The 26,671-nt window shown below is 42.4% G+C and overlaps 6 protein-coding genes across 8 annotated transcripts; 2 read left to right on the top strand and 4 right to left on the bottom strand.

Moving 5' to 3' along the window:
- Positions 1-164: 164 nt before the first annotated feature.
- fosaa (v-fos FBJ murine osteosarcoma viral oncogene homolog Aa) lies at positions 165-3,242 on the bottom strand. The gene is made up of 4 exons (XM_017411466.3): positions 2,898-3,242; positions 2,042-2,269; positions 1,606-1,713; positions 165-1,481 (listed from the first exon to the last, which is right to left on the bottom strand). Exons 1-4 carry the CDS (start codon positions 3,006-3,008, stop codon positions 813-815), a joined length of 1,116 nt encoding a protein of 371 aa, XP_017266955.1. The 5' UTR covers positions 3,009-3,242; the 3' UTR covers positions 165-812.
- Positions 3,243-3,351: 109 nt separating this feature from the next.
- Positions 3,352-10,721, bottom strand: mlh3 (mutL homolog 3 (E. coli)). 3 transcript variants are annotated; one of them, XM_017410315.2, is made up of 13 exons: positions 8,011-10,721; positions 7,810-7,911; positions 7,624-7,703; positions 7,446-7,550; positions 7,269-7,353; positions 7,115-7,183; positions 6,937-7,045; positions 5,632-5,791; positions 5,511-5,534; positions 5,343-5,421; positions 5,093-5,244; positions 4,918-4,996; positions 3,352-3,874 (listed from the first exon to the last, which is right to left on the bottom strand). In XM_017410315.2, exons 1-12 carry the CDS (start codon positions 10,439-10,441, stop codon positions 4,925-4,927), a joined length of 3,468 nt encoding a protein of 1,155 aa, XP_017265804.1. In that variant the 5' UTR covers positions 10,442-10,721; the 3' UTR covers positions 3,352-3,874; positions 4,918-4,924. The 3 variants fall into 3 exon arrangements, with proteins under 3 accessions (XP_017265804.1, XP_017265795.1, XP_024862302.1); XM_017410306.2 differs by having other exon boundaries at positions 3,352-3,871; XM_025006534.2 differs by lacking the exon at positions 7,810-7,911.
- A 927-nt stretch (positions 10,722-11,648) lies between these two features.
- On the bottom strand, positions 11,649-12,705 carry acyp1 (acylphosphatase 1, erythrocyte (common) type). The gene is made up of 3 exons (XM_017413436.3): positions 12,594-12,705; positions 12,337-12,424; positions 11,649-12,092 (listed from the first exon to the last, which is right to left on the bottom strand). Exons 1-3 carry the CDS (start codon positions 12,656-12,658, stop codon positions 11,877-11,879), a joined length of 369 nt encoding a protein of 122 aa, XP_017268925.1. The 5' UTR covers positions 12,659-12,705; the 3' UTR covers positions 11,649-11,876.
- LOC108233731 (zinc finger C2HC domain-containing protein 1C) lies at positions 12,664-14,917 on the top strand. The gene is made up of 3 exons (XM_017412374.3): positions 12,664-12,854; positions 13,336-14,654; positions 14,742-14,917. Exons 2-3 carry the CDS (start codon positions 13,380-13,382, stop codon positions 14,784-14,786), a joined length of 1,320 nt encoding a protein of 439 aa, XP_017267863.1. The 5' UTR covers positions 12,664-12,854; positions 13,336-13,379; the 3' UTR covers positions 14,787-14,917.
- A 102-nt stretch (positions 14,918-15,019) lies between these two features.
- LOC108237350 (serine/threonine-protein kinase Nek9) lies at positions 15,020-23,558 on the bottom strand. Its single transcript, XM_017418711.3, has 23 exons — positions 22,742-23,558; positions 21,120-21,297; positions 20,988-21,043; positions 20,835-20,905; positions 20,650-20,755; positions 20,397-20,528; positions 20,194-20,304; positions 20,024-20,088; positions 19,890-19,940; positions 19,623-19,815; positions 19,393-19,537; positions 19,120-19,320; positions 18,827-18,873; positions 18,562-18,723; positions 18,356-18,464; positions 18,100-18,261; positions 17,809-17,976; positions 17,662-17,715; positions 17,379-17,566; positions 17,131-17,289; positions 16,941-17,054; positions 16,801-16,854; positions 15,020-16,681 (listed from the first exon to the last, which is right to left on the bottom strand). Exons 1-23 carry the CDS (start codon positions 22,922-22,924, stop codon positions 16,511-16,513), a joined length of 2,880 nt encoding a protein of 959 aa, XP_017274200.1. The 5' UTR covers positions 22,925-23,558; the 3' UTR covers positions 15,020-16,510.
- Positions 23,559-24,274: 716 nt separating this feature from the next.
- Positions 24,275-26,354, top strand: LOC108234452 (CD209 antigen-like protein C). The gene is made up of 6 exons (XM_017413662.3): positions 24,275-24,635; positions 24,820-24,915; positions 25,224-25,490; positions 25,597-25,763; positions 25,851-25,987; positions 26,065-26,354. Exons 1-6 carry the CDS (start codon positions 24,566-24,568, stop codon positions 26,213-26,215), a joined length of 888 nt encoding a protein of 295 aa, XP_017269151.1. The 5' UTR covers positions 24,275-24,565; the 3' UTR covers positions 26,216-26,354.
- Positions 26,355-26,671: the final 317 nt, after the last annotated feature.

Here is a 26,671-nt window from a genome sequence, read left to right as displayed (position 1 = left end):
TCCGCCCAGTGATTCGCAAGATTTGTTGCTAACAGATTGTACATAAGAGCCATTTTCCCTTCAATTTACCATATTAAAAACCAAATAATAAGATTTTTTATCACGTCTTTGTAGCAAAATAATCCAAAACCGTGTCATTTTTATTATTAGGGATTTAAAAAAAACAATATTCTCAGAAACATCAGCAGCAAACTGAACACAGATTTATTATTATTAGTATAATTCGGTGGCATAGATAAGCAATCAATGCTTCCATTTTTTTAAATTTTAACAAAGAAGTCAAAATCTGAAAGGTAAAAAAATAAATCATAAGGTAAATCTTGATATTATATATTATATATATGTATATATATATATAAATATAGTGCACAGGATGTTTTCATGGAAAACTCTTTACCGATGAGGTCGAACCACAGCTGATGAGGTATGCAGGTACTCAACGTGAATGACTGTGTAAATACAACAAATACAGCAATAAATACACTAGAACACCAAAAACACAAACCTATATTGATACACCAGTCTCCACAATACACTTTAGATCTAGTAACAGATCATATATTTATATATATTTAGGAGTTTTGAAAACTATTTGGGATTTGTCTGCATGCGTTTTAAATGAAAACGTCAGCCCCTCTGTAAATTAAAGCCATGCTCTCAGCTACATCGCTCTGTTTGCTATGTTTGTAGGTTTGTTCAGTCCAACACAAGACATTGAATTTATGCATTTATTTAAGTGTTACAGCATGTTTGGGCATAAGTTGTGGGTTTCGTTTCAAAGTCAGGAACCTGCAGACGATAGAAACACGACTTTATAAGGCCAGGAGAGTCGGAGAGTTGAGGATGTCGACGGATTCCGCCTTGCTTAAACCGCCTTTCAGGCCGTCCAGTCCCTCTGTCAGAGAGTCCAGCTCGGGACACGCGAACGTGAACACGGACAGGTAGCTGCTGCAGGTGGGGGTGGAGGTCACCACGGGGGTGCTGAGAGGCTCCAGGTCGCAGGAGACCGACTTGTACAGGGTCTCCCAGTCCGAGACGCCGAGGGAGCTGCTCAGATCGATGTCGGGCACGGACCGAGCCGTCTCCATGGGGGTCTTCTCCTCCAGCACGGGCAGCATATTGTCTAGTAACCCCTCCTTAATGTCCAGGGAGGGCTCCAGGTCGCACAGGTTGACCTCAGCGCTGGCGCACAGTAAGATGTTGGAGTTCCCGGAGATGGCCGTGGACGGATCGCTGGGGATGTCCATGTCCTGGGGTGACGGCGCCTCCTGGATGCCATCCTCTGGGAGCTGGTCCTCGTCTGGGCCGGGCGGGAGCTCTGCGGGACCCGTGGACTCCTGGAAAATGGGCTCGAGCTCCTCCGACATTTGGCACGCGGGCTTGTGCGTGGCGAGGATGAACCTGAGGCGCTCCTTCTCTTTGAGGAGGTTGGCGATCTCTGCCTCCAGGGCTGCCTTCTCCTCCTCCAGCTTGTCCGTCTCCTTCAGACAGAACGACATCCAGAGATCATCCACAAGGGAAAGAAACAAACAAACAAAAAAAAAAAAAAACGGGCAGCAGCGAGGTGCGAATGACAGCTGAGGAAACGCATCACTGTTTACTTACAGCTTGCAGCGTGTCCGTGAGTTCCCTCCGTCTGTTGCGACACTTCGCTGCAGCCATTTTATTCCTCTCCCTCCTTATCCTCTTTTTCTCCTCCTCCTCTGGAGACAGCTGGGACGTGGGAGAGACATTTCAGTGACCACTTTCATTTCCTAATCTGCAACACGCAATCCCACTCTCACCTTTGCGGAGCAGCCAGAGCATGTTTCGCTGCATTGCGTCTAAAAATAGATCATTATTGCAGACTTGTTTGTGACCTGAATTTAAATAGACTTTCTTTCGAAGGAAAAGGCTCACGTCTCCCTTCAAATACATACGTTTAAATTTAAAAATAACCAACAACACAAAAGCATCATTGCGCACAAGGATTTCTGATTGGCACGTGCATATTCACATTGTTCTGTCCAATTGCAGGTTGACTTGCTCCGAGCTCACCCACCTGCTCCGTTTTCCCCTTCCTGGCAGCATTTTTCCCCTTGCTCCCGCCCGCTTTGGGTGTTGCCTGCTGCGAGCTTTGCGGCTCATTGGCTTGCTTGCCACTTAGAGACGGTGAGACAGATGTGATAATCGTAGGCTGGACCATCCACTGGAAATCTGGGGTGGAGGATATAGCTGTGACTGTCGGAACAAACGGATTGTCTTCGGGTCTTCTATCTTGGCATACCTCCTGGAAAAAAAAAAACAAAAACAAAAAGAAGAAGAAAAAAAAACAAAAACATAGCGCACATTATAGATATCTCTAAATCTATTAGAACTTCAATGTGGCTCTTATTATGAAAGTCATCAATAAAAGCCATAAATCAAACGTGCTGTAAAAAAAACAGACACAATCTTGGATTTATTTTTTTACATCCACACGTCCAGAAATAGCCTCCTTTAAATCAATATTTGACTTTATCATTGTTTCTGACGTCAACACTGACGCAGGGATGGTGAGGAGTCTCCTGAATGGATTTATTTTTCTCAATGAAGCGCTGCATCGACACGTTCAGAACCGGTCCCAGGACATCCGAACCACAACAACCCGACCAGCGCAGTGTCGGCTTTTGATTTTTTTTTTTCCCCTTCCTCACATCAGAGTGCTTTCTTTTGCTTTAGTCAGAAATGCGTCAGGGGGCGACGCTAGGAGATAAGCGCGTGCAAGTTGATTAAAATCTCAAGCACCCCCTCTCCCTCCCCCCCTCTCCTCCCCCAGCAATAAAAAAAAGGTTTGCTTTGCTTGTTAAACGGGCTGCAGCCCCCCTCCCCCATCTGGACGCAGGCTGAATACATGATATCCACGAAGCCGTCCATACCTCTGAGGATGATGAGGATGAGGATGAGGAGCTCGCCTCTTCTGGCGTCTTCTGGCACAGTGTTCCGACAGGAGACTGCGCGCGCGAGGAGGAGGGACAGACTGGATCCATGTCGGGCTTGTTTTGACACCCCTGCGCAGGTGGAGAACTATAGTATATGTATATCAAGATCTAAATATACTCTGTCAGCACGAGTCCTGGTGAGCGTGGCCTTCCTCTGGGCAGACTCAGAGGCTCGTCTTTCCAGGTGTATACCTGGTAACTGGACGGCTAGAATGTAAGCCCCTCCTATTAGGCTCTGCTAGAATTTTATGAATGAACCAGGACTGTACCATCTGGGAAACCTGGGGGGGGGGGGGGGGGTGTCAGACTGACAGCCAAACAGGCCTGTTTTCATTAAAAAAAAAACAGCACTGCTTTGAACACTTCACAGACAGGAAACATATACTTATCATCACACAGCTGTGACTTTTATTCAGAAATGTGGGCTGGGATTATGAAGGAAAGGAACGTGAGGCTATTTACAAGCACACATATGCAGTCATTTAAAGGACTTGATGTGTTAATTAGGGGTAGCAGAATAAAATATAAGCTCACAAGCAGTAATAAGTAAAATATTTCCTCATTAATCTAAAAAAAGGTGATATTTCTGTGTGTTTTGGTGACAGAATTAAAGATGGAGGATTGTTTTGTTTGCTGACAACATAACAATAATGTGAGGCACAGACCCACCCTCCAGATCCCAATACTTCTCCTGACCCTCACCACCAATCACAGTACAGCCCCCCCCCAGCTCTAATTTTTCGATCCCATCCAGCAAGGACCATGGATTTATGGGGGCGGTGAAGTCACGTGGCGTGACCCGGATGTGTAGAGGAGGAGGAGGAGGAGAAGGAGGAGGGGGAGGAGGAGGAGGAGCAGCAGCAGCAGCAGCATCCTTCAATCCCACGATAAGGGCTGCATTCTGGGCTGTGCTGCTGGGGGGGAAAAAAAAGGCATTTCAAGGACATTTCTACTCTGAAACATCAGCTGTTAAAGATGAAAAAAAGGTAAAAATAGATCTAATTGGAACCTAATTCAAAACTATTATATTTGAGTTCATCCTGTTTAATTACATGAGAGTAACAAAGTTTTCCTACAGCACAGATAAACCCCAAAAACTACTATAATCAGAATAAAGCAGCCCCATTTTGTAAAGACTTCATGATGATACTGTAGTTTACGTTGGGTCACTTCAGCGTAACGCCACAACTGACTGTTCCGTTTAATTTTGTAGAAATTAAACAGCTTGGTTTTTACACTCCTGACTCGAGAACTCTCAGGTGTTTGTTTCCTCAGCCAACTGACTCGAGTGCCACTTTTGCTCAAACTGGTTGTGTCGGCTGGTAAACTCGGCTGTTTAAATGTAAAGAGTGATTATTTCCTGAAGCTCGTCCTCACCGAGTAGTTAATGAACTCCACCAAAAAAACAAAACAAACAAAATATGTGGAGCAAAGTTCATTAAAAAAAATACATCAACCCCTCACCTTAAGAGTGATCCACAGGTGGAAGTACAGAGAGCAACTTGGGACAGTTTTTATCTAGTGCATTTAATAATATATTTGAGACAAAGTGGCTGAGTTGGATTTAACTAGAAGTACTCGGTTGCTTTAATATCTCATATTATTGCTTTACTAGAGCAAAACCTGCCTTTTTTGACAGATAAAAATTCAAGGTCAAACAACTGTGCAGCTAAAAACATCTACATTTCACTTCTTAGAGTGCGACTGAAGTTCTGACTAAATTTATATTCAAAGTTCATAACATTGCACTGAGCTAACGGCCCCTTTTGGTTTATAATTGAAAAATATTAAATATTAGTGCACCAAGAAGATCCCAGAGCAACAAGTCTCAGGAAATACAACACAAAGCAGACTAAACGTGAAGAACTGTCAGGAAAACTGGGGGATTTGAGATGGGTTTTTTTGAGTTAGATCAGTTTGTTCACAGTAAACCACACGCATAAATCTGAAAGCACACCTTATTTTTATTTATCCCCATAGAGCTCCCACGTTTTGTGCATTCTCCGCAGCTTTCGCAGGTTGGGTTTCTGGACGTCCTGCAGGAACAAAAACCCCGATCAGATCTCAGCGTTGTTTGTGTTTTAACCTTCAGATTTGGTGCAAAGCTCAGACGTTAGTCCGTTTCCTGGTACCTTCTGGTCGTTGTCCAAATGAAGGAGGTCGACAAGCGGAGCGATGGACGGGCGGCCGTGGGCGCACTGGAAGGGCAGCTGGCACGCAGACAGGGACGCCACCAGGCTGCGGCACTCATCCCTGCTCAGAGGGTCGTTGAATTTAATGGCACCTGCTCGGCACACACCCGTGTGAAGACAGCGAGTAAGATTTACGGCTCATCGTCGCGGACAAAATCAACTCGGGGCTAAAGAGGCTTAATATTTATACCGTGGCAGGCGAGGGAAGCGAGCACTTTCAGGACAGTTAGAGGCAAAGTTCCTCGAACTCTGCCTGTGGAGCGAAGGAGCTGAAACAACAGGGATTACACATATTTATTTGAAAGAAAAGCCCACCTTCAGCGCCGCCGTATGAGGTGGCGAGGAACGAGTTAATTACCTCAATCTGCTCTCGGAGATACTCCTGCGGTAAGAAGAGGCAGACAGTTGACAGACAGTAACGAACCAGAAATATCAAACTCAAAATAATAAATCCGGTAAACGTGACTCTGACGTCTCACCTCGACAATGGGCCTGATGACAGACGGTCTCCCCCTCCGCAGCTCGTTGCTCTCTTTTTCCATGAAGCAAAGCGGAACCTTCCCCACGAGCACGAGCGGCGCCGCCGTTTGGGAGAAGCTGACGTCCAGACCCAAACTCCTCAGACGGGGCTGACAGGATCTGCAGGAAGACGAGCGAACGACAACCGTGTTGGAGGTGAAAGGTCAGAGGTAAGGATACTGATCTTTAAAATGTGTCGAGGACTTTAAAACATCTAACTATTATTTGATAGCATGTTTTTTTTTATGAATTAATAAAAAAAAATCAACAAGCAGCTAACATTTTTTCTTTTTGAGAAAAGATGAAACGGTCCAACGCTATAGGTGATGATAGCCAAGTAAAAATATTCATTTTACTGACATCAGGCCAGTTTTTAGTTTTTCATAAGAATATTAAATTGTTTATTATTAAAATGTAACCATTTTACCAGAGAGGTCTGTCAACTCGTGCTTTTAGTTCTAAAAGTGCATTTTTAATAATTTCTGTTAAACATTTATTTGCATAAACACTGGTTCAGCATACACACTATTGTTTCCTCAATTTGTATTTTTCTGTACATTTTTTACAATACAGCTACTTCTGCATACTCTGTCTTATTTTAGCTACTCGTGTCTTTAGCCTTTAGCTCGTGTTCTGCTTCCTGTAGCTCCAACACTCAGCGTTCATGCTGCATTCTCACAGAAAATGTGATTTCTTTAGTTGACGTAGTATTATTTTACTGTTTTAAATGAACTTTGGGCTGTAATGAGAACTACATTAAACAAAAAAACAGGAGGATAGCTTTCTGTCAAAACTTCTTTCTAAACAATATAACTAAAATAGCTAGAGGTAAGAAAATAAAACAACTTCACTTTTGAAGCTTTTATTTCCTCTGTTTTACCTCACTCAGTGCCAGAGCCCAGTTTATCTATGAAACCAACATAAATATCAGCCTGGAGCCTGGAGAATGTGACAATGTGGACAGGATTCTGAAGATGGGAGCATAAACTTATCAGATTGACGTATGATGACATTTAGAATGAACATTTATAAAGTCTGGCTAATATTGTGCGCTCATTTAAAGCTGATTATATGAAGATTAAATCATAGGAGAGCTTTGGCCCTATTCGTCATACAATCTGTTCTTCAACTCCAAATTGTTTAAAATCATTTGAATAAAATGCTGTTTTATCTTTTACTGCATTTTGCTACGAAGAGTAAATGCATATCCTGTTTATAACTCAAAGCTGTTGATTTGTAACACTGTAAACAAGCAGAAAACACACCTGAGCAGCCTGATTTCCTCCTCAGTTAGGCTGATCTCCAAAGGTGGCAAAATAGTTGATGAACAGAGACGCCTGTCCCCGGGGACATCCGGGTCGTCCTCATACGAGTCTAAAATGGAACATCCAGCTATTGCCACATATTTAGATACTTCAGTGTCTAAATATTATAATTTTTTACCTGCAACTAAATTTTCCAGTCGAACTCTCTCATGAGCAGCATGCTGATCCACCAGCACCAAGAGATTTCCTGTCATTTTGGAGAAAAAAAAAGGTGAACTAATAAAAGCATCAGGAACGCTCAGGTGTTAAAGCTTTAATGTGTCTCCTCATACCTTCAGTTTGACTCTGTGACGCAGAATCTTCCTCTCTTGTGTTGATAAGGCATGCGAGAAACTTTTTATCCACTTGATGAATCACCTATAAGGTAATCAAACAACACCTTTATGTATATTTTTTAATCAAACCTGTAAAATCTAAAAGAATGATGAAGGATAGGAAGATAAATTTGCCTTCATCGAGGGAATCATGGCCTTGGAGAAGCGATACGGAAACAGGATGTTGTGGATCTTCACAGCGAGTCCATCAGCTTGTCCGCTGGAAATATCCACACCGACCTGATAACACAGGAATGTTTAATATATTTACTTTTAAATCCTTTTAATAGACTCAAAGATAGGCTTTGCTTACCGTAGGAGGCCGGACAAAGACAGGATTCTTCCATTTGGAATACAGCGAAGAGAGTGAGTTGGAGCTCTCAGCAGCATCATCTGTAAAGACAGCTAACATGAAGTGAGACCACTCGAGCCAAATCTACACAGCTCCAATCTTCATTTTAGACCCCAATCTGAACACCCCGGTGCAACTGTGGGATACCTCTACAATCAGTCCCTGAGCTAATCACTCTTTCTGGTCTGGACTTAGGCAGGAAAGGCAAAACTAAATCCGCCTGAAACGGGTAACACCTGTATTCCATCCCTACAGTTCCAGGGACAAGGAGAGGAAGGTAAAACCAGGGAGAACACAAAACTGATCAATACCAGCTGGTATAAATGAAAGTAAATAAATTTAACTCACCCATGTCAGAGACGACACTAACCGCCATGTTGGTAATGTCAGACGTACAGCGAACCTGCGTGTCTTCTGAGGCTGGATCCTCGTATCTGCTGAGCCCCGTCCTTCTGTTCACATAAACCATCTTTCCAACAGATGCATCGTAGTGATGGAGCCAGTCGTTCAATGTCAAGTCCTCCTCTTTTCCGTCCAGGCGTGGATTCCTACTAGGGTCTAAAACTGGACCAAAGTGCCCCACAGGGTCCTGATTGTTGTTGCTCTCTTCTCTGCAGTCATTATCACGACTGGGACAGTTTTTCTCATCTGAGGTGTTCCTCGAAATGAGCTGTGAGACTTCAACACTTTCTGTCCTGTGTTGTTTTAAATGGCAAAGTTTAGCTGCTAATGATATGTTACCTTTCCTCTGATCTTTGACAGCTGAGAGGGTTGGTGGGCTTTGGAAGCTGCTCCTCTCCTCTCCTGTCTTTGTGGCTTTACCCAGTTGAAGATGGTCCTTGCAGATCGATAAATACTCTGGCTTCTCAGCAAAGCTGTTTACCTGAGAGAGCTTAGAGGTCTCCTGTAAATGAGCACGCGGGACTTTAACGTCAAAAGGTTTAGCATATTTTCGTCTGAACTTGTCAAGGGATCCGGGCTCCCCAAACGTGGACAGTTTCCGACAAGAGAGAACTTTGGGAATCTTTGAGGGAACTGAAAATATCTGAGAAGCTCTGTCTTTATCGACCTCCAGTGAGATTTTGCGCTTTAAGGACTTTTCTTCACAGCTGGCTTCCAAATGTTGCGTCTGAAATCCAAGTTTGCTTGTTTCAAACTGGTCCTGAATCTGCAGATTTTTGTGAATGTAGGGGTCAGACAAACTGATCTTTTGTTTACTGACTAAAGCTTCTTCGTGCCCGCCTGCAGACTCCAGGTAATCTTTTGTACACTTTAAATCAGAATAAACTGGCCGAATGAGGCTGCATATAGAATTTACATTACTGGATGAAGTTATATTATTTAATTGTGAGTCTTTTTCTTTTGAAAGTCCACATTCTGGTGTATTTGGCGTGTGTAAAATCTCCAAACTTTCACCAGCTTCACTGAAAGTTGGCTCCTCTTCATTAACATCAGGATTTAGATCACTCTGTGGCATCTTTACAAACTCATCTGATAATAACTCTTTCTGCTTAAGTTCGGTCTGATCGGCTCTGCAACCCGTCAGACCAGCCTCCAGGCGAACGCAGACATCTGTGCGCCTGCGATGAACAAATTCAGATGCCAGCTTCATTCCAACACTGCAATCCGGAGGGAAAGTCCCAGCAATTTCCTCCTCTTTATCTGCTCTGTCAGTACTAAACACTTTTGGAGATATACAGTCCAAGTCATCCTGAGAAAACAAAGACACCAAGTTCTCCTTCCTCAGAAAACCTTTGACTGCTTCTTCAACACATAGCAAAACCCCGTCCCAGTCCTTGAACTCTAGAAGCGTTTTGGCAGGCTCAAGACAAATGTCATACTCTGAGTAAGAGCATTTTATATTGATGACATATACGCCATATTGCTCATGGTTTCGCTTGTGTTTGGGGCTCTTGAGGACATCCGGACTGTCGTTTTTCTGGCTTGAACTGCTCAGTCTGCGTAGAAGAAAGTTAAGCAGCTTGTGGATCCGCGTTTTTAACAGCAGCCTGTCGTTGACATACAGGTACTGCAAACTATTATTGTAGTGCCCCTCTTTGCCAAGATGACCAGTCACTTCGAACTGCCTGTGTGTGTGGCTGACTTCCCCCAGTTTCTCTCCTCGTGCCAGGCCGTGTATCTGAACAAACCTGTGGTAGGTGTTCCTGGCTTTGCCAAGCTGCACCATCATGGCCCCCGTGCAGTCGTTCTTCAGGGTGAAGGACACAGAGGGGTGCATTAAAGAAACAGCCTCTATCCTGTGTCTGATCCTCTCGCCCTCAAGGACACCATCGACCCTCTTCCTCCGAACTGGCATGTTGTGAAGGAAATTACAAATGATGACGGTTGTCCCTGCAGACGGTCGAGCGGTTTCAGCTTCGAAGACATCCAAGCCCTGTCCATCCTTGAACAGTTTAACATGGGTTTTCACTGACAGCCTGGTCCTGGATGAGACCTCAACAAGAGTGGCAAGAGAGACAATACTCGCCAAGGCTTCTCCCCTAAAACCATACCATTTCAGGTCGTCCAGGTCTTCGACGGAGCTGCATTTGCTGGTGTGGTACCTGCTTCCCACGCGTGCCATGTCCTCGGCGGCCATCCCAGAGCCGTTGTCGATGACCTGAACTTTGAACGCCTCCAGGTCCATCCTGACTCCCACACAGGTCGCTCCGGCGTCGACGCTGTTCAGGATGAGCTCCTCCACGCACTGCTGCAGCGAGGGGATGGCAACACCGGAGCGAAGTTTGTCCTGGACCTCTGCGGGCAAACACCTAATCATGCTGTTATGTTTGGTCTGGTCCCTACCAAATAAACTAGTAAGTTAGTCGGTTTTGTTGTTGCTGTTGTTGTTAAATGTCAGTTGCTACCTAGCAAACCCGTGCTAACTTGTTCGGAGAACGAAAACCTTTCAGCCGAAACGGTTTATTAAAATAGCTAAACTGACTTGAAAACATGATCAAAATTACCTCAGTTTTTGTTTACAGTCAACGTGTTAGAAAAAGAGGCACCATTTCCCGTTTATTGCTAACTGCTAAAACTAACACTGCCACCTTCTGGTTAGCTTGGATCAGACTTGCGACGCTTACCCTCTCAACCAATCACACAAGCGTTCCAACTCCAACAACCAATCACGGTAAAGCGTCCCTTCGTTGACGTATGTGACTAGTTGCGTTCATCGGAAGAGGGAAAATTAGGTATCGCAATGCAAATGTTTTGACAAAAAAATCATTAGGCACTATTACTTTTGTGTTGCATAAATAAACATTTAAAGAGGACTTTGTTTTCTAAAAAGAAAATATTTAAATTATCTACTTCAGTAATTTGTATTTCTAAACGCTAACTCAGCTGACAATCAATCAATCAAATTTTATTTGTATAGCACATTTCAGCAGCAAGGCATTTCAAGGTGCTTTACATAATTAAAAAACAAAATAAAAACAGCATGTGACAATGAATAAACGGTAAGAAAGAGACAAGCAGACTAAATGTCCGAGTGTATCCAAACGCACCATTCTCAACAACACCCTTGGCTGTAAAAAAGTTTTTTATTTGTACTTTGTCCATTTGTTACATGTTTACAGACAACGTTTTCTACTTTAATAAGCATCAAAATTCAGGTAATCTGTTTTAATTAATTGCATCCACTGAATGCCTCACTGTGGCTTAATCAAATAAGAAACCCTAGCTTGAAATGGGTTGTTGCAAGGCCTAAGAGACTTAAAAAGACTCAAGAGAAATTAATAATAATTAATAATTTGTTTCAGTTGTACATAATTTAATAAGAAATGGTAACATCACATTGAACCTGCACACATACAAAAGGCTAAAAAGAAATCTAAATTATGTAGTTTTATCACTATCTTTGCTTTTCCTATCACAAGCCAAACTATATATCAGTACATTTTCAGTACATTTGATCATATTTTTTCTAATGTGTCATGTTCCAGTCAGTGTTTCTGTGACGGTCACCCACAACCAGGATAAAATCACCTCAAACTATTTATTGGTTGCAATTATTACACAACACTACTCAAACAATACAAAGCCCATTGAAGGGTTTTTGAATTTATTAATGTAAGTATAAGGTTTGAAGTTCAAACAAACACTACATTAATGATACTTTACAGCAGTTTTTGCAATACAAGCATTTAATAAAACTAAATAAATACGTCTCCGTGTTAATATTACAGGCACAGTCAGTACAACAGCTCATCTCATTTGACAACTTTGAAAGAGGAGTGCTCTAGACTGTCAATTGTTTTCTCGTTCTCAAACTCGGCTCTGATGATGTGTGACTTGGGGCTCCCAGTGGATTTCAGCCATTCTTGCATCTGTTCCACCTTGTTCCGTGGGCCCTGCAGCTGCCCCTCCACGGTTCCTGCTGTGGTGTTTCGGACCCAACCAACCAGGCCAAGTTTCTTCCCCTCAGCCTGAGAAACATGACAATTGAAAACATGACAGTTAATTGAAGAAGATATGGCATGTGATGCAAGAAAGAGAAAATTAGGCTTATTTGTTAAAGTTTATAACTCAATTAAAAACACTTCCAGTAGTTGGTTAGTTGGTCAACAATCAAAGGCAGGTTGATCAGTTTTCATCAAGTTTAAGTCTAATCAGAGAAGGTGTTTGTTGTTGTTGTCAGACTAAGCTTAGTCCAATCATTGTCAAACTCACTTGAGTGTATTTCCGAAAAAATACACCTTGCACTCTGCCAAAAATTTCATAATCCACAGAAATTAGGTCTTCACTGGACATAACGGACCTAAAGAGAAGAAGAAATAAGAGCCCTTGGTCACTGGAGCTAGCTACAGAGCTAACTTGCAGCTACAGCGAGCTAATGCTAACGCGGTTATTTGATGTTTTTTATAGTTTGATGCTTGTTTTACTTTATTTCTGTAAAAACAAACTGAGGCTAATGTTCTGTAATTCACCTTGCAGTCGCTCGGAAGCCGTGAAGCAACCACCTAGCTCCGAAAGATCTCGGCTTTTGAAACATACGGGACTCGGATTCAGGAAGTGACGTCACACGGACCAATCAGAAAACACACGCGAGACGCTTGGTTCCTAAGCAACAGATGTAAACGTTGGGAAAGACGCTAAGGACGTGAAAAGATACGGAAAACCAGCCTTTTTCACAGCCTGTAGCGGACTTCCAGCTGAATTTATTAATAACTCATTGAAGGCTTTTATTGGTAAGTATTGTAGCATTTAAACATCGATTTCATAAACATTTTAGAGCACTATTATTTGGATAAACATCCGTCTCTCCTTACATTATTCTTGTTATCGTTTTGTTTTTGTCATTTTGTTTTACGTTTTTCGATTAGATTAACTTCTTTTTCCATGTCAAGTACTTGTTTTGCATTGCACTTTCAGCATGGTTCACATAATAACATTTTGAGCTTTGCATAAAGTAATTTTCAAGTGCTCCTTTGCTTGTTGTGGAGCTCAAAATTTGATCATACAGTCCTTATTCACAAGCTTCCACTGCTAATTATAAAATGGCATTAAAATAATGCAAACATCAGATATAAAAACCTGACTGGTGAATTTTACATTGTAATGCCAGATTATTAGTTGCTCAAATAACCTGCCAGCAATAATAATAATAAAAACAAGTAATTTAGATTTCCCATTTTCTCTTGGATCTTACTAAATTTATTTTTTGTTTAGCTTATAGGAAAGTATCTCAAACAGTGGAGGGGAAGATTCAGAAAATGTTCAACAGTGACAAAGATTTGAATGTCTACTCAGGGAAACACGACTCCCAGGAGCATTATGACACTGCAGGAAGAAAGCAGGAAAATGTCTATAGTCGTGCACAGTTTGGTGTTGTGTCTATTAAGAAAGCAGATGAAGTGGACCAGCCATTTCCAACCAAGCCTGTGACCCACAGGAGGCTCCCAAAGACACAAAGCCCACCTGGTTTGCAGGACATTAAGAAAACCACTTCGTCAACGAGGCACAGAGGCCATTTGATGCCACTAGACTATCATTCAGATGACATTAGAGAGGCCCCTGGATGCTTTCATTCACAAAAGTACTCACAGGAATGGCCGAGCAAAGAGCTGCAGATGGCAAGAGCAATTCAGGTGAAAGAGCTACTCCTGAAGGAGAAGCTCTGGAGTGTTGGGGAAAAAATAAGACAAACTATTCAAAGCGGCAGTCCTGACACTGCTGCGGCTTATGAACAGGAGAGCGGAGAGGAGAGGCAATATTTTGGACTAGATGGACCGGGAGAAGTTCACACAAGAGCCAGGATATCTGAGCATCAGAGGAGAGAGGAGGTAAAAAGGAGAGAAGTGATGGATGGTGAACATTTGCACGAGGATTTAATGCAACTGAGGATAAAACGAGATCAGACTAAAGACAGAATAAGGAATAAACAGGACGTACAGCACGCCAGATGGGGTGCTGATGAACACGAAACAGGTAGAGTACAAAAAGAATCAAGATTGCAGAAACTGAATGAGCCTTTTAGTAGAAAAAGACGAGATGAAAAAGATTATGGCATTTGGAAAGAAACTGACGAAAGATACAGAGAACAAAAGGAGGCCTCTCTGGGAAAGGCAACTTGGACAAGAGAAAAGAAGTACAAAGAAAGAACGCAAAGGAATGCCAGTGGTTTAGATAATAAACAAAATGTGTCTCAGAGAAGCCTGCATAGGCTGGCGACAGAAAACCAAAGAAGCACAGGAGAAAGTCGGCCTAATGAGTCGACTCTGCCGCTCATTTCTGAATCTGTTCATCGCAGCGGGCAGCAGCAGGCAGAGCTCACCTTCACTGATGCCGCCGACGGCGACAGCCTCCAGCTTCTTCCCTGCAAATTCTGCGGCCGAAAGTTTCAAAGCGAAAGACTGGAGAAGCACATCCAGATCTGTGCGAGGGTAAACCAAAAGCAGCGTCAAGTCTTCAACTCGTCTGCCCAGAGGTACAAAGGATCACAGCTGGAGGAATACTTCAAAACCCACGACAGAAACCAGACTCCAGAGGTAAGCCGGTGAAAAAAAAATCCACCCAAAATTCACTATAACTGCTGTATGACACTGTAAAAAGGTTTATTGTATGTTTGTGTCCAGGTTCTACACAGAAAGAAAAGACAAAACCACAAGAGAAACATGTAATCTGTAACCGGACTGAGTCCTTGTTGGCAGAACATGATCCAATTAATCCACACAAGAAGAACCACCCAAGTCCTGACACCAAACGGTAGTCATCGTCTCGTTACTGTTAGTATCTCTGAAGGATTTTATTGAATAACCAATTAAAAGTTGTTTTTAAACAGATCAGCTGTATAATTCCCTCTGTTAAACAGAAATGATCAACATGCGACATAAACTGTTGATTAGACACATTGTGACAGGCAGGCTTGTTTTATTTCTGGCTTGCACAAAACAGATCAGAAAACAGAAGCAAGTACAAATGAATAAAAACAGAACGAAACGAGTGAAACAAGATTTAACCTAAGGCACAGTTACTGCAGCAAAACGCCGCAAACAGCTTACTCTCCCAGGCTGAGCTTATATATTGTGCATACTGTGTAGCTTTAGGAAAGTGTACTGGGAAAAAAAAGATTCAGAACACCACTATTTGCCCTTTATTTTGCCAAGGGTAGGAGGTAAAGTGCTCGAGGTTCACACACAAAGAAAAAAACATTTAAGTTTGAGAAAAAAATAAGCTTTTTCATGCATTACTTTGGCAACAGGAGTGAATTTATCTTTCTGCATATCATTCCTACCAGCGCCACGTGAAGGCAGCGGTGCTCCAAACCACACCTTCCTATTCCTTATTAAGGTAATACTATAGTGAGCAAGGTGTTACAGTATGCTGCTGAAATGGCACAGAAACAGAAATGAAGAATAAAAGGACAGGTTGGTCAAGGGTTTCATTTAACAGCAGAAAATATGACCCCTCCCCCACAAAAAATAAAATACAGAAACAGACAAAAATCTCCCACTGGTTCTTAAACGTTTGAAGCATGACGCGCTTATACTTTAAATACTGAAAACATGCAGTAAACAAACCCTCACACAAACGCACAAAAATCAAATGAAAACCACAGACGGAAACGTTTGCTTTTAGAAAAAAAACAAAACAAAAAAATAACTGACATAAAGTTTCAGGATTTGTACAAAATCCAGAAAGAGTTGCTTAAAAAGCAAGATAAGAACATATTGCAGCTGGTTCAGGTCTGTTATAAACACTATGAGGACCTGATATAAAACAAACTGTTCAAGTGTTCATAGAAGGTAAACAGATAAACACGTGCTGCGACGAGGACAATAAAAGTCATCAGTAGTTTTGTGTTTCACACAAATATTCCTAAAATAAAGCATTTGCATACAATTATAGGAACTGTCATAGGCAATATGTTTGATAAATAACATTTTTAAGAGGCTGTATTGTGTATACCACTTAAAGATATTATACGTAATAAACATAAGTGATGTATAAAAAAAGCTTTGTGTTCACATTGATGTTGCAAACGTGCTAGCTGCTCACCTCATATCATCCTCAGGGATGCATAAGGAGACAGCGTCCTGTTTGTGTGAGCTTGTCTTGACTACTGTGTGATAAATACTAATGTCTGAGACATTTGGGACTGAAGGCTCGGTGCTGAAACCACTGAAAGTCAACGCACCGCACTGCAGCTCAACGCTGGTCAGATTGTCTCCTGCAGATTTGAAAGTCCGGTGATCCGTGCTGAATCCAGCCAGCGTTCGGGTCTGCAGAGGCTAGCTGGGCACCCAGGTGAAAACAAGTGGGCAACGTGGTGCATATCACATATGCAGCAGCAAGTAATCATGATACTTGGCACTCTAGACCAGGAAATCCCCAAGTTTGAACCTCAGGCACTTGCTCCAGCAGATCTGCCTCCGTGGTTCGTCAGCCTTCTTTCACCTCCTCCACTGCTCGCCACAGAGACATGATTCCTGTTGCCGTCACGTCCTGCTTCCTGCTGCGCTGAACGATTAATCGCTGCCCAGAGCCTTTCGTTCTCCCGCTGCTGCTCACTGACCTGGAGACAGGAAGAAAAAAAAAACATGATTCCTGTTGCCCATGCACCCTGATCCATTCAGTATCTGCTCCGAGGCAGATGAATCGTAAAGGGACAAAAATAAAGATGAAAAGAATCACCTGTTTTTCAAGCATCTCGATCCTCGACTCTTGACGGGTAACCGTTTCTCTCAGCTGCAAAATGATCTGAATTGTCACACAAACTCTGGAGTGTACTTCTTATATAACAATTTGCCCCCATGAGTGAGTCAACGTCTTACCTGAGCCACTTCAATACTTGCACTGCAGCACGCACCGGATTCTTTTTTTGGAAAGACGTCATCGTCGTCGTCATCCAGCCCTCTGACCTTCTCAAAGCTCATTTGCCTGGTTTGCTGTACCAACACAATAAATAATATGTAATAAAACCTTTTATTGCGTCTGCATCCAAGAAAACAGGCACTGCCTTACCGATAGGCCTTTCTGACTGCTGACTGCCTCGGCCGCTGCCTTGAGCTCTTTCAGCTCCTCGTATGGCCGAGTGACGCTCTCGGAGATCGAGGAGAGCTGATCGTGAGTGGACTGGTCGGACTCCTCTGGCATCGGGATGAACTCTGCGTCCTCAAGCTCCTGTTGGACGAGGACCTCTGAATTAGAGCAATACTTCTGAGGCAAACAAGAGATTTCTCCATCTCCTTAGTGCCCTGAAGGTCACAAACCTTTTTGAGCCACAGGGGACAGGAACTGTCCCCCGTCTGATTTCCGAATGACATCATCGACGTGTCCATGACACCCTCCTCTGTGTTAATCTCCCGTGTTCCCCCAAGACTGCCGTCGCGACAGTCCGTCTCCAGTCCAGGCTCTATGTCCAGCTCCACCGTGGACGTAGATGCCTCCTGGCCAAGCCCTTTATGTACGCATACACAAAAATATACAGTTTTAGGTGATGCAGATAAATCAGCACTCAAATTTGTGGTAAAAAAAAAAGCATTTAGGAATTACCGATTGATAGTCCACTGCTGTTTGAGCGGATGGTTTTTGAATTCAGCACTTTTTCTACAAAAAAAAAAAAAAAAAGACAAGAAACAAATCTTGATGTTTTGTGTTATTTATTACACCAGTGTTTGCAACTGGCTTTTGATGACTGACCCATTATGATAATGGTGTGCCAGCCGCGGCAGGAGAGATCAGGCACGTGGTGGAGGGAACCAAATATGGGCCTCGGCATGGCAGGGCAAACCTCTGAACCGAATCCTTTATCTGCGGGCATTCCAAGTCTCCCGTTTCCTGCATTTCCCCATGCAAAGATATGATTGTCTACAAAAAAAGAGAGAGAAAGTCTGAACCACAAGCTAAGGCAGGGTGCCCTGAACCTTGAACTAAAATCTCAGTCAGGTGCGTGTGATTGTTGCTTCAGTTGTCCCACGGGACTGTTCTCACCCTCAGTGGCTGCAATGGTGAATCCATCTCCACAGGACACTTTGGTCACAGTCTTCCCTCCGAATGGTCCAACAAGAACTTGAACACCTTGGTGCTTCTTGAAGTCCTTCACACCCAGCTGCCCATACTTGTTGCAACCGAAAGTGATCAGACGACCTCGTCCTGCAAAAGCCAGAATACGTAGGATAAAAAAAACGGGTTTAAAATGAATAAATTCTACTGACGACAAACACAAAAAAGCTCATTTTTTCTGTACCATCAATGGCGGCTGTGTGAGTCTTCCCTGGAGCTATGACTTGGATCTTGAAGCGCGACAGCTGTTTAACCAAGGTCAGCGTGGTGATGTACGGTATTCCCTGGTAACCCTGTTCAGCGTTCACGAAACAGAAAATAAAACCACGAGCCCAGCTGCATCACCCTAAAAGTTGCAAATTTGCAGCGCTGTAAATACAGCTCGGTTACCTTTTCAGGGTGGTTTTTGAGACCAGAGATTCCCTGGTTCAGCCCCAGCTTGTTGTACTCATTGTTTCCACATGCTAAGACTTTCCCAGTCTCTGTCAGAAAGAAGGTCCCATCACAGCCACACGACACAGAGGAGATGGTGGCTCCTCTAGGAATTTCCACCTAAGGGGGCAAAAAAACCAAAAACAGGCACAACCTCAACCATAAAGAGAAATTGGGATAGTTTAAAAACGCTGTATAAGTCTTACAGAGAGGCGAGTCTTACTTGCATTGGAGAAGAGAAGTCATCTTCACACTCCAGGCCAAGACGTCCTGCGGTGGGTAAATAAGAGGCACAAATAGGATGAGACGAATTATTATTGATTGTTTAATATTAATTTATTGTTATAGCCCCTATTTTGAGATTGTTTCCTCAAATGTTTGTAAATTCTTTACTAAAATGACTCCAAGTAATCAAGCCAATTAACTGCAATACATCCTGGCTTTTGTCTCCCCCTGGTGGCTACAATTATTAACACAAAAACAATAAGACAGATGCAAGCTAGCAAGCCTACACACCATATTCTCCACAGCCCCAAGAGAAAATGCTGCCATCCTGAGTCAGCACCACAACGTGGTTGTCTCCACAGGAGACCTGGTAGACACACCGCTCCTCAAAAAACTCCAGAAGAACAGGCTCCAAAATCTCCATCCCCATCTCGCCCTCAACTCCGATGCAGCCGTAGTAGTCTGACCCGAACATGTAGAGCTGGTCTTCGTCTACGATTGAAGCAAAGACTTATTCGGAATGGTCCACCTTTGCAGATACTGCACAAACGGTAAATGACGCACCGGTCACACAGGCAGTGAAGTCGGCCCCACATGCCACCTGCCGGATCGCCTTTCCCTGAAGCTTCTCCACCCTCTTCGGCTGCCGGTAAGAGGCCTGGTCGCCGTGCCCCAGCTGGCCCACCATCTTGGCCCCACCTTGCACATTCTAAGGGTGAAGAGAGATCCTTTCGGTGCAGCACGGGACAAAACGAGATCTTAAATCTGCTAGGAAGTGAAGAATGAATCCTTACAGCCCAAGTAAACAGCTCCTTCTCCACCGTCACCACCGCAAAGTGGCTCTCCCCGGCACAAACGTGTTGAGCGCTGCTGCCTCCTTTGAACGAGTCAAGCTTCTGGGGGGTAAATTTTCCTCCTCCCCAAAAATACACCTCCCTCGAGCGCGTCGTCACCACAGCAACAGGAGTCTCGGTCACTGTGCTCAGCCTTTAGTGAAGATGTAACAACAAATCAGTCGCATAAAAGAGGACAGGGAGGCTTTTACACGGACGTGGACTTACTTTGGTTTCTTCATCGCCGAGTTAAGCATGACAACTTGCTCCTCCAGCTCCCTGTTACAGAGCCAAGTAGTTAAGTGAGCGTTGTGTTTATTAGCAGAAGCTTGCTATTGAAAATTTATTATGAACACTCTTACTGTCGGCAGCAGGAGATAAAAGGCTGATCCAGGATCTCCTCAGCTGTCGGCCTCTTTGCGGGATCCTGTGACAAAGAGATCACATCAGCGCCCCGGAGGCTTGCTTTTTGCTCAACAGTAACACCATCGGTAGCAACTCAAAACAAGACCGAATTAGTCCTCTCACTCACCTGATTGAGACAATCACACACCAACTTGATCAATCCACTTGAATAAACGTCCGAGTTCACGTCCATAGTCCAGTTTCCCTGGACTATTTTCACACAGAGGTTTAGACGGTTCTGTGTAAATATAACAAAGGAAAGAAAGAAGTGGAATAAATTTGACTGATGCAAATAAATATAATGAATCTTTTCAAATCGATTAAACCAACCGTTGCATCAAAGGCTCTTTTAAGCACTAGGACCTCAAAAAGTACACAACCCACAGCCCAGATGTCTGATTTGAAGTTGTACTTGTCTCCCTGACACAGTTCAGGTGACATGTAATACGGAGTTCCTACACACTGGATGAAACAGAAGGAGAGGGGGGGGGTATTAAATTTTACTGGATTTGTTTTAACAGAGGTGCAGGTCAAAGCGTGAAGACACACAGACATGCACTGACGTCAGCCTTCAGGAACTTACAGTCTCTGCCATCGAAAACTCAGAGCCTAGCTTCTTCGCAAGGCCATAGTCGCCCAGCTTAATGAGGTTGGTCTTGGTCAGGAAAATGTTCAGAGTTTTGATATCTCTAAAAGAAAAACAAACCACGTATTCACAAAAGAAAATCTAATTGACAGATTCCTTCAATGAACGGTCAAACACCTCACCTGTGTATGACTCCAGCCTTGTGAATGTGGGCCACCGCTGAGGTGATCTGATACAGGTACCATATAACAATCTACAGAAACGTTTTAAAGATTAATAACACGACTAAAATTAATTAGGTTTTAAATAAACCGCCTACAATGGTGCACACGTACCTCCTGAGGGAAAAGCTTCCCCCTCTGCTGAACAATTTTATCATACAGATTTCCTCCTGCGACGACAAACCTAATTAGTGTTTCTCCCCTGATGAGCAGCGCGTGGAGGGGACTCAAAAGTGCATTTCTTACCATTGCAATACTCCAGCTCAATGAGCAGAGTGTTTTTATCCATGAAGTGATTGAAGTAGGCGATGATGTTGTTGTGCTCCAGCATGGAGAGGATGCTGATTTCATTCATGACATCCCGGTGCTCCTTCTCCGAGAGCGAGTTCAGGTCCACCTCCTTCCACACAACTAGGGAGTTGTCCTGGGCAAAAAATAAACATAACAGACAGCGGCTCAAACAGGGGACCTATTCGTCTTTGTCGCATCTTTGACAGATTGAAGCACCCGAGCAGTCATGGGCCACAGAAGAAATAAAACAAGCTGAACAAAAAACTACATGTAAAGACGCAAAACCAACCCACAAGGTGTTTTCATTTGTGCATGACAAATAAGACAGAAAAAGAACCAGTATTAAAAGGTGTTTAAAAGTTGCAAAAAGCCGATAGCTGATATAAAGCACCAGGTTTTATTTTTTCCGCCTTTATGTATTTTTTGTTTAACAAAATTAAAACACTAATTGCCTAACTTAAATAAATGTATGTTTGACAACACTTAGAAGAGTCTGATTATGTGATAAAACGGGGAAACAAACTCAGCGCTGCTCAGTTGGTGTAACGGAAAGTGGAACGAGCCCAGCATGAGACAATTAAAATCTTCTACTTTAAGTCCATATTTAGTTTCATTTTAGCGTAGACTTTTGTTCAACCCCAGAATTACCACCTGAATCAGCATGAAGGGATTTACATCCCCACTTTTCTATAAACCTGTGGGCATCTTGCTCTCCTAAAAGCCTGATATCGCTCATCGTTTTTACTTTATTCTGTTTGATTCAGAGCCAGAAACAGACACAGAACAGCTTCAAAACATACTTTTAACTTTTAAAAAAGGAGGGTTGTAGAGCTAAGTGATTACTTTAGTTTTATAGTTTAAGAAAGTAAAATCAAAACCAATAAACACTGCATGCTTTTGTCTTCTGACTGGGAGTGATAACATAACTGCATCTCAGTAGAAGATTAAAGACCTGTTGATTAAAAGAATAAATAAATTGTGGTCTACAAGCTGGTTGATGCAGCCGATGGCTGATTTGTAAAAAGTGGCAAATACTATTTGATTAATTGATCTATATCAAGCAAAAAAACAATACTAAAAAAAGACAATAAAACAAGCAAAATGACAGAGAGGGGGGAGGAGTCATCGCAAAGGAAACATCTGATGATGCAAAACAATTTGAATGTTTTATATTTGTGTGTTATTAAATATTTGTGTCCTAAATGCTGACAGAATTCAGTGGAACATATATAATAAATAACAAATAAATAAAACCTTTTTTGTGCAAGAGGGGTGTGCATTTCTCTGGGCTTAACAGGACATTTTTTGTTGCAATGTGTGCAGCCAGTTACAATAAAATGAAAAAGTTAAGCACAAGAAATACAACTGATGTCAACTATGTGTAAACAGAGGAACAGTGAGCGCCTCAGCTCATAAACACGTGATGTTTATTAAATAATTCACCCGATTCTTCGCCCTTTAATTCACCCAGGAAACACTAATTGTGGGCCCACATCAGCATGCGTGTTATTCTGCGCCCTGTGTGTGTTTTAAACGGGTTTAAAAGCGGCTTGAGACAGAGACAGGACCAGACTTACTTCTGTTCTTCTGTACAGAGTAGCCTCGCCGAACGCCCCCCTCCCGAGGATCCGGATGGGAATGTAATGCAGCTTCTCCTCTTCGCCATTAAACGTACCCGAAGCTGACCGCTCGCTGACCGCCCCGCCGCCCAAATCCGAGTTCAGCGAGTCGAAATGCCTCTCGTACTCATCCAGAGACATTTTTTTTCTTTGCCCTGGCGGGGGGGTTTGTCAACACAAGGCGGGCGGGGATGGAAATAACCCGAGAAAGGCCTAACTTTAACGACGCTTTTCGAAGCCCTCGCGTAAAGCCGCGCGCGCGTGGAACATGGCGTCACGGAAACGGACCTGCCGGAGTGAAAACTGCAACCAAACTCCCCTAAAGCCGCACGTGAAAACGTCGAAAACCAGAAATATAAATATCGTAGCCAAAATAGTGCAACTAATGTAGTTACACAAACGTCAAGTAGGGGACATTGAAATGGCGACGCGGAGCCAACTTTTCTTGGGGTTTTCAAAACAAAAGCTTCCAGCTTGAAACGCGCCTGTGGCGTATTTTACGGCGAAAAGAAACACAGCTCATTTCCGGGAGCACTTCCGGTCCGTTCTAACTGCTAGCTTGATTTCAGCTAAGTAGTTAGCGCAACGAAAGAACGTCTCCACCTAAAAAGTGCAAACTCTGAACTTTGTAGTCATTGTTACTATGCCTTAAGAGTTTTAACACATCTGCATTTTAGACACTAAGGTTAAAAGTGCTTTAAAAAGAAGTTGTCGCTGGATACGAAGCAACAATATAATGACAACTACTCCGTCAGTCCTCCTTAAGCTCAGACCCGGAAACTGTCAAATACTATCTAATTAGCATAAAATAAGTAGATCAGTATTTATAAATAAGAGTTTAGTTTCTTCCTCTTTATACTAGCATACAGGTACTCACAGCAGATGTAATTCACATAGATAAAATTCTGTTTAATGTCATATAAAGTTTAAAAACAATTTTACACTCCATTATATTTTGTTTTTTCTATCTATCTATCTATCTATCTATCTATCTATCTATCTATCTATCTATCTATCTATCTATCTATCTATCTATCTATCTATCTATCTATCTATCTATCTATCTATCTATCTATCTATCTATCTATCTATCTATCTATCTATCTATCTATCTATCTATCTATCCAATGAGAGCAGATTGTATGTGCATGATGCACATCTTGGCACATTTAATTTTTAAACTAATTTAATATTTTAAATGCACACTTTGTGTCAGACGCAGATGCCCAGTCGTCTGGGTCTGACAAAAAAAACATTGCTTAAAGTGGAAACTCCTGGTTGTTCTGGTGCTGATTGTTAAAATGGAGTCATTTAAGATGATGCACAGTTCACTTGTAAAATTAGTAAAACAGAACTCTTCCAAACAAACTTGCAGGAAGGTTTTCGGAATGAACGTATCGGGTAAAATTAGGCCACCAGGACACGTATAGAACAAGCCTGCTGGACAATGGAAAATAACGAAACGGGAAAGAAAAATGTCAGCTTTGACTGAGTTTATTGTTACCACTGCTGCAGTTACCACTGTTCATAGCATAATGGGCACTGGAAGAAACATAGTTTCCTTCTGTTTTTAGCATCATGATCCTTCTTTACAGGATACATGGGGAGATTTGGGTGCCATGTGGCAGGGAGACCATATTACATGGATTAATCTTTGCTCCTGCATGGAGTCTCCTACAGTGACAGCTTCATGCAGTTACATCATGCTATTAGTCTTCCGCTTATTGGTATAAAAGAGGTGCTGACCACAGATCAGTGAGCAGAACCTGCAGCGCCGCAGTCATGGAGCTTTCACACATACAGACAAAAGACAAGGAAGCCAGACACCATCACTACAAAATGTTTGGACGTGGTATGATTGTGTTTTTTCTTTAATGACTTTTTAAAAAAAATTATTATGTGATCTTGATGCTTCAAGTGAACATGCAGTACAATAATAATTGTAAAATGGGAACATGCTTTTTCACCAAATGCTCCAAATGCATTTTCTGTTAAAGCCCAATAAATGACCTTATTATTGTGTTTAATGACCACAGATGGAAGTAGCTGTGCAAATTACAGAGTGATTATTCTGTGTCTTGGACTCCTGAATGCTGTGTTAATCATCTCTGCTGTTGTTCTGGGTGTGAGCTGTAAGTATAACAATTTAAAAAACAGAAAAAGTTTCATTTCCTTGTTTGGTGGAATTTTACTTAAATAAAACTGCTGAATGGACACTTCTTACTTGATTTCAAAAACATTGCTCCATTTTCACATCCATATGCATCGTTGGTAATAGTTTTACACAATTAAAGCGCCGATAATCATATAAACAGAGTTATGTTAAACATTTTAACCTCAAACCTGAGTTTGTAAATTGGAATACTGGATTATTACAATTATTTAATACATTACTGCACAGAGTTTTACAGACTTAACTCTTGACTCTTGACTCATTCAGGTGCCAGAATTAAAGAAAACTCGCTCCAGGTTTCCCACTCGGCGGCCTCACAGCTGATCGGTGAGCTCACCTTTCTCCGTAGCAACCACAGCGATGTGATCGAAGCCAAAGAGGAGGCCAAGAGAGCACTGGATATGGCGATAAAAAACCACACGCAACTAAAGGAGCAAATTAAGCAGCAGGAGATCATGATCGATGGCTATCAGAGACAGCTTAAAGCCCTGCGAGCTGAGAAGACGAGCCTGCAGGCCAACATATCAGCTTTAGGTCAGACACAGATGAGTTATATTCTAATTATGCAGCTTCCTTTTCATTGTTTTTATTCGTAGTACAGTAAAACTCAATAGGGTAAGAAATATTTTCTTTGTTTCAGATGGAAGTTGTGGTAGATGCCCCTCTGGATGGACTGTCTTCAACTCGTCCTGCTACTTCTTTTCCTACACTGAATCCTCTTCTAGGAAGAAGAACTGGAATGACAGCAGAGCAGACTGCCTCAGACGTGGCTCTGATCTCATTGTGATTGATAACCAGGAGGAGCAGGTGGGTTTAAAAAAAAAAAAAGCTAGAAAGAAGGGGGATCTGCATCTGACCTGCCCAGGCTGACCGAAAATATGTGTGCTTGCGCAGAAATTTGTGAGTCACACCATTGAAGACATGAAAAGTGGCAGAGATGTCTGGTCAAATGGATTCTGGATCGGCCTCACTGACATGGACGCAGAAGGGACATGGACATGGATTAATAATGTCACAGAGGTGGAGAGCAGGTATGAGGTGTAGAGGGTTTTCTAATCATCATCAGTCCTCGTCAGTGATTGTTGTAAACACTTTGATTGTTTTAAAGGTACTGGATGGACATGGAGCCGAATAACTTGCACAATGGAGAGGACTGTGCGGTTGCAACTTATGGTCCTGAGAATCCGTGGAAGACACGTTACGATGCCCGCTGCATGGTGAAACAATTACAGTGGATATGTGAAACTGAGTTCAACTGATTCTAAAAGCCCTTCTGTAGATTAAAACAAATAATGATGCTGATAACACTTATAAAGACTTAATCTGTGGTCTTTAATGTTGCGTGTTACGCCTTTGAATGTTCAAATTAAAATGAATAAATCTGTTTGTTATACTGTTGTATACCTCCAATTCCTTTTGGAGTTGCAAACATGCTGAGCTTGATGAAACCTTGTTGATTTACATTTAGCCTCAGGTAGCCTCAGATTATCAGATTATCAATAAGCACCTTTTGAAAAACCAACTGTAATAAACTAAATAAATAAAAACAGCCAAAACTACAATGTTTAGCTTGTAGAACATAATGATCTTAAATGTGTAAATAAGAGCAGTTTTTTTTCTGATTCTTTTTTTAGTTTTTTGTGGGATGATTTTTAGCCAAAGAAGTTTTTAGCCCTGGAATGTCTTTCATAAGTATCAGACATGCATATTCTCTC

This window comes from Kryptolebias marmoratus, linkage group LG10 (assembly GCF_001649575.2).
Source record: "Kryptolebias marmoratus isolate JLee-2015 linkage group LG10, ASM164957v2, whole genome shotgun sequence".
NCBI lineage: Eukaryota > Metazoa > Chordata > Actinopteri > Cyprinodontiformes > Rivulidae > Kryptolebias > Kryptolebias marmoratus.
The sequence above is the reverse complement of the archived record's forward strand: the minus strand, read 5'-3'. Positions and strand labels throughout refer to the sequence as shown.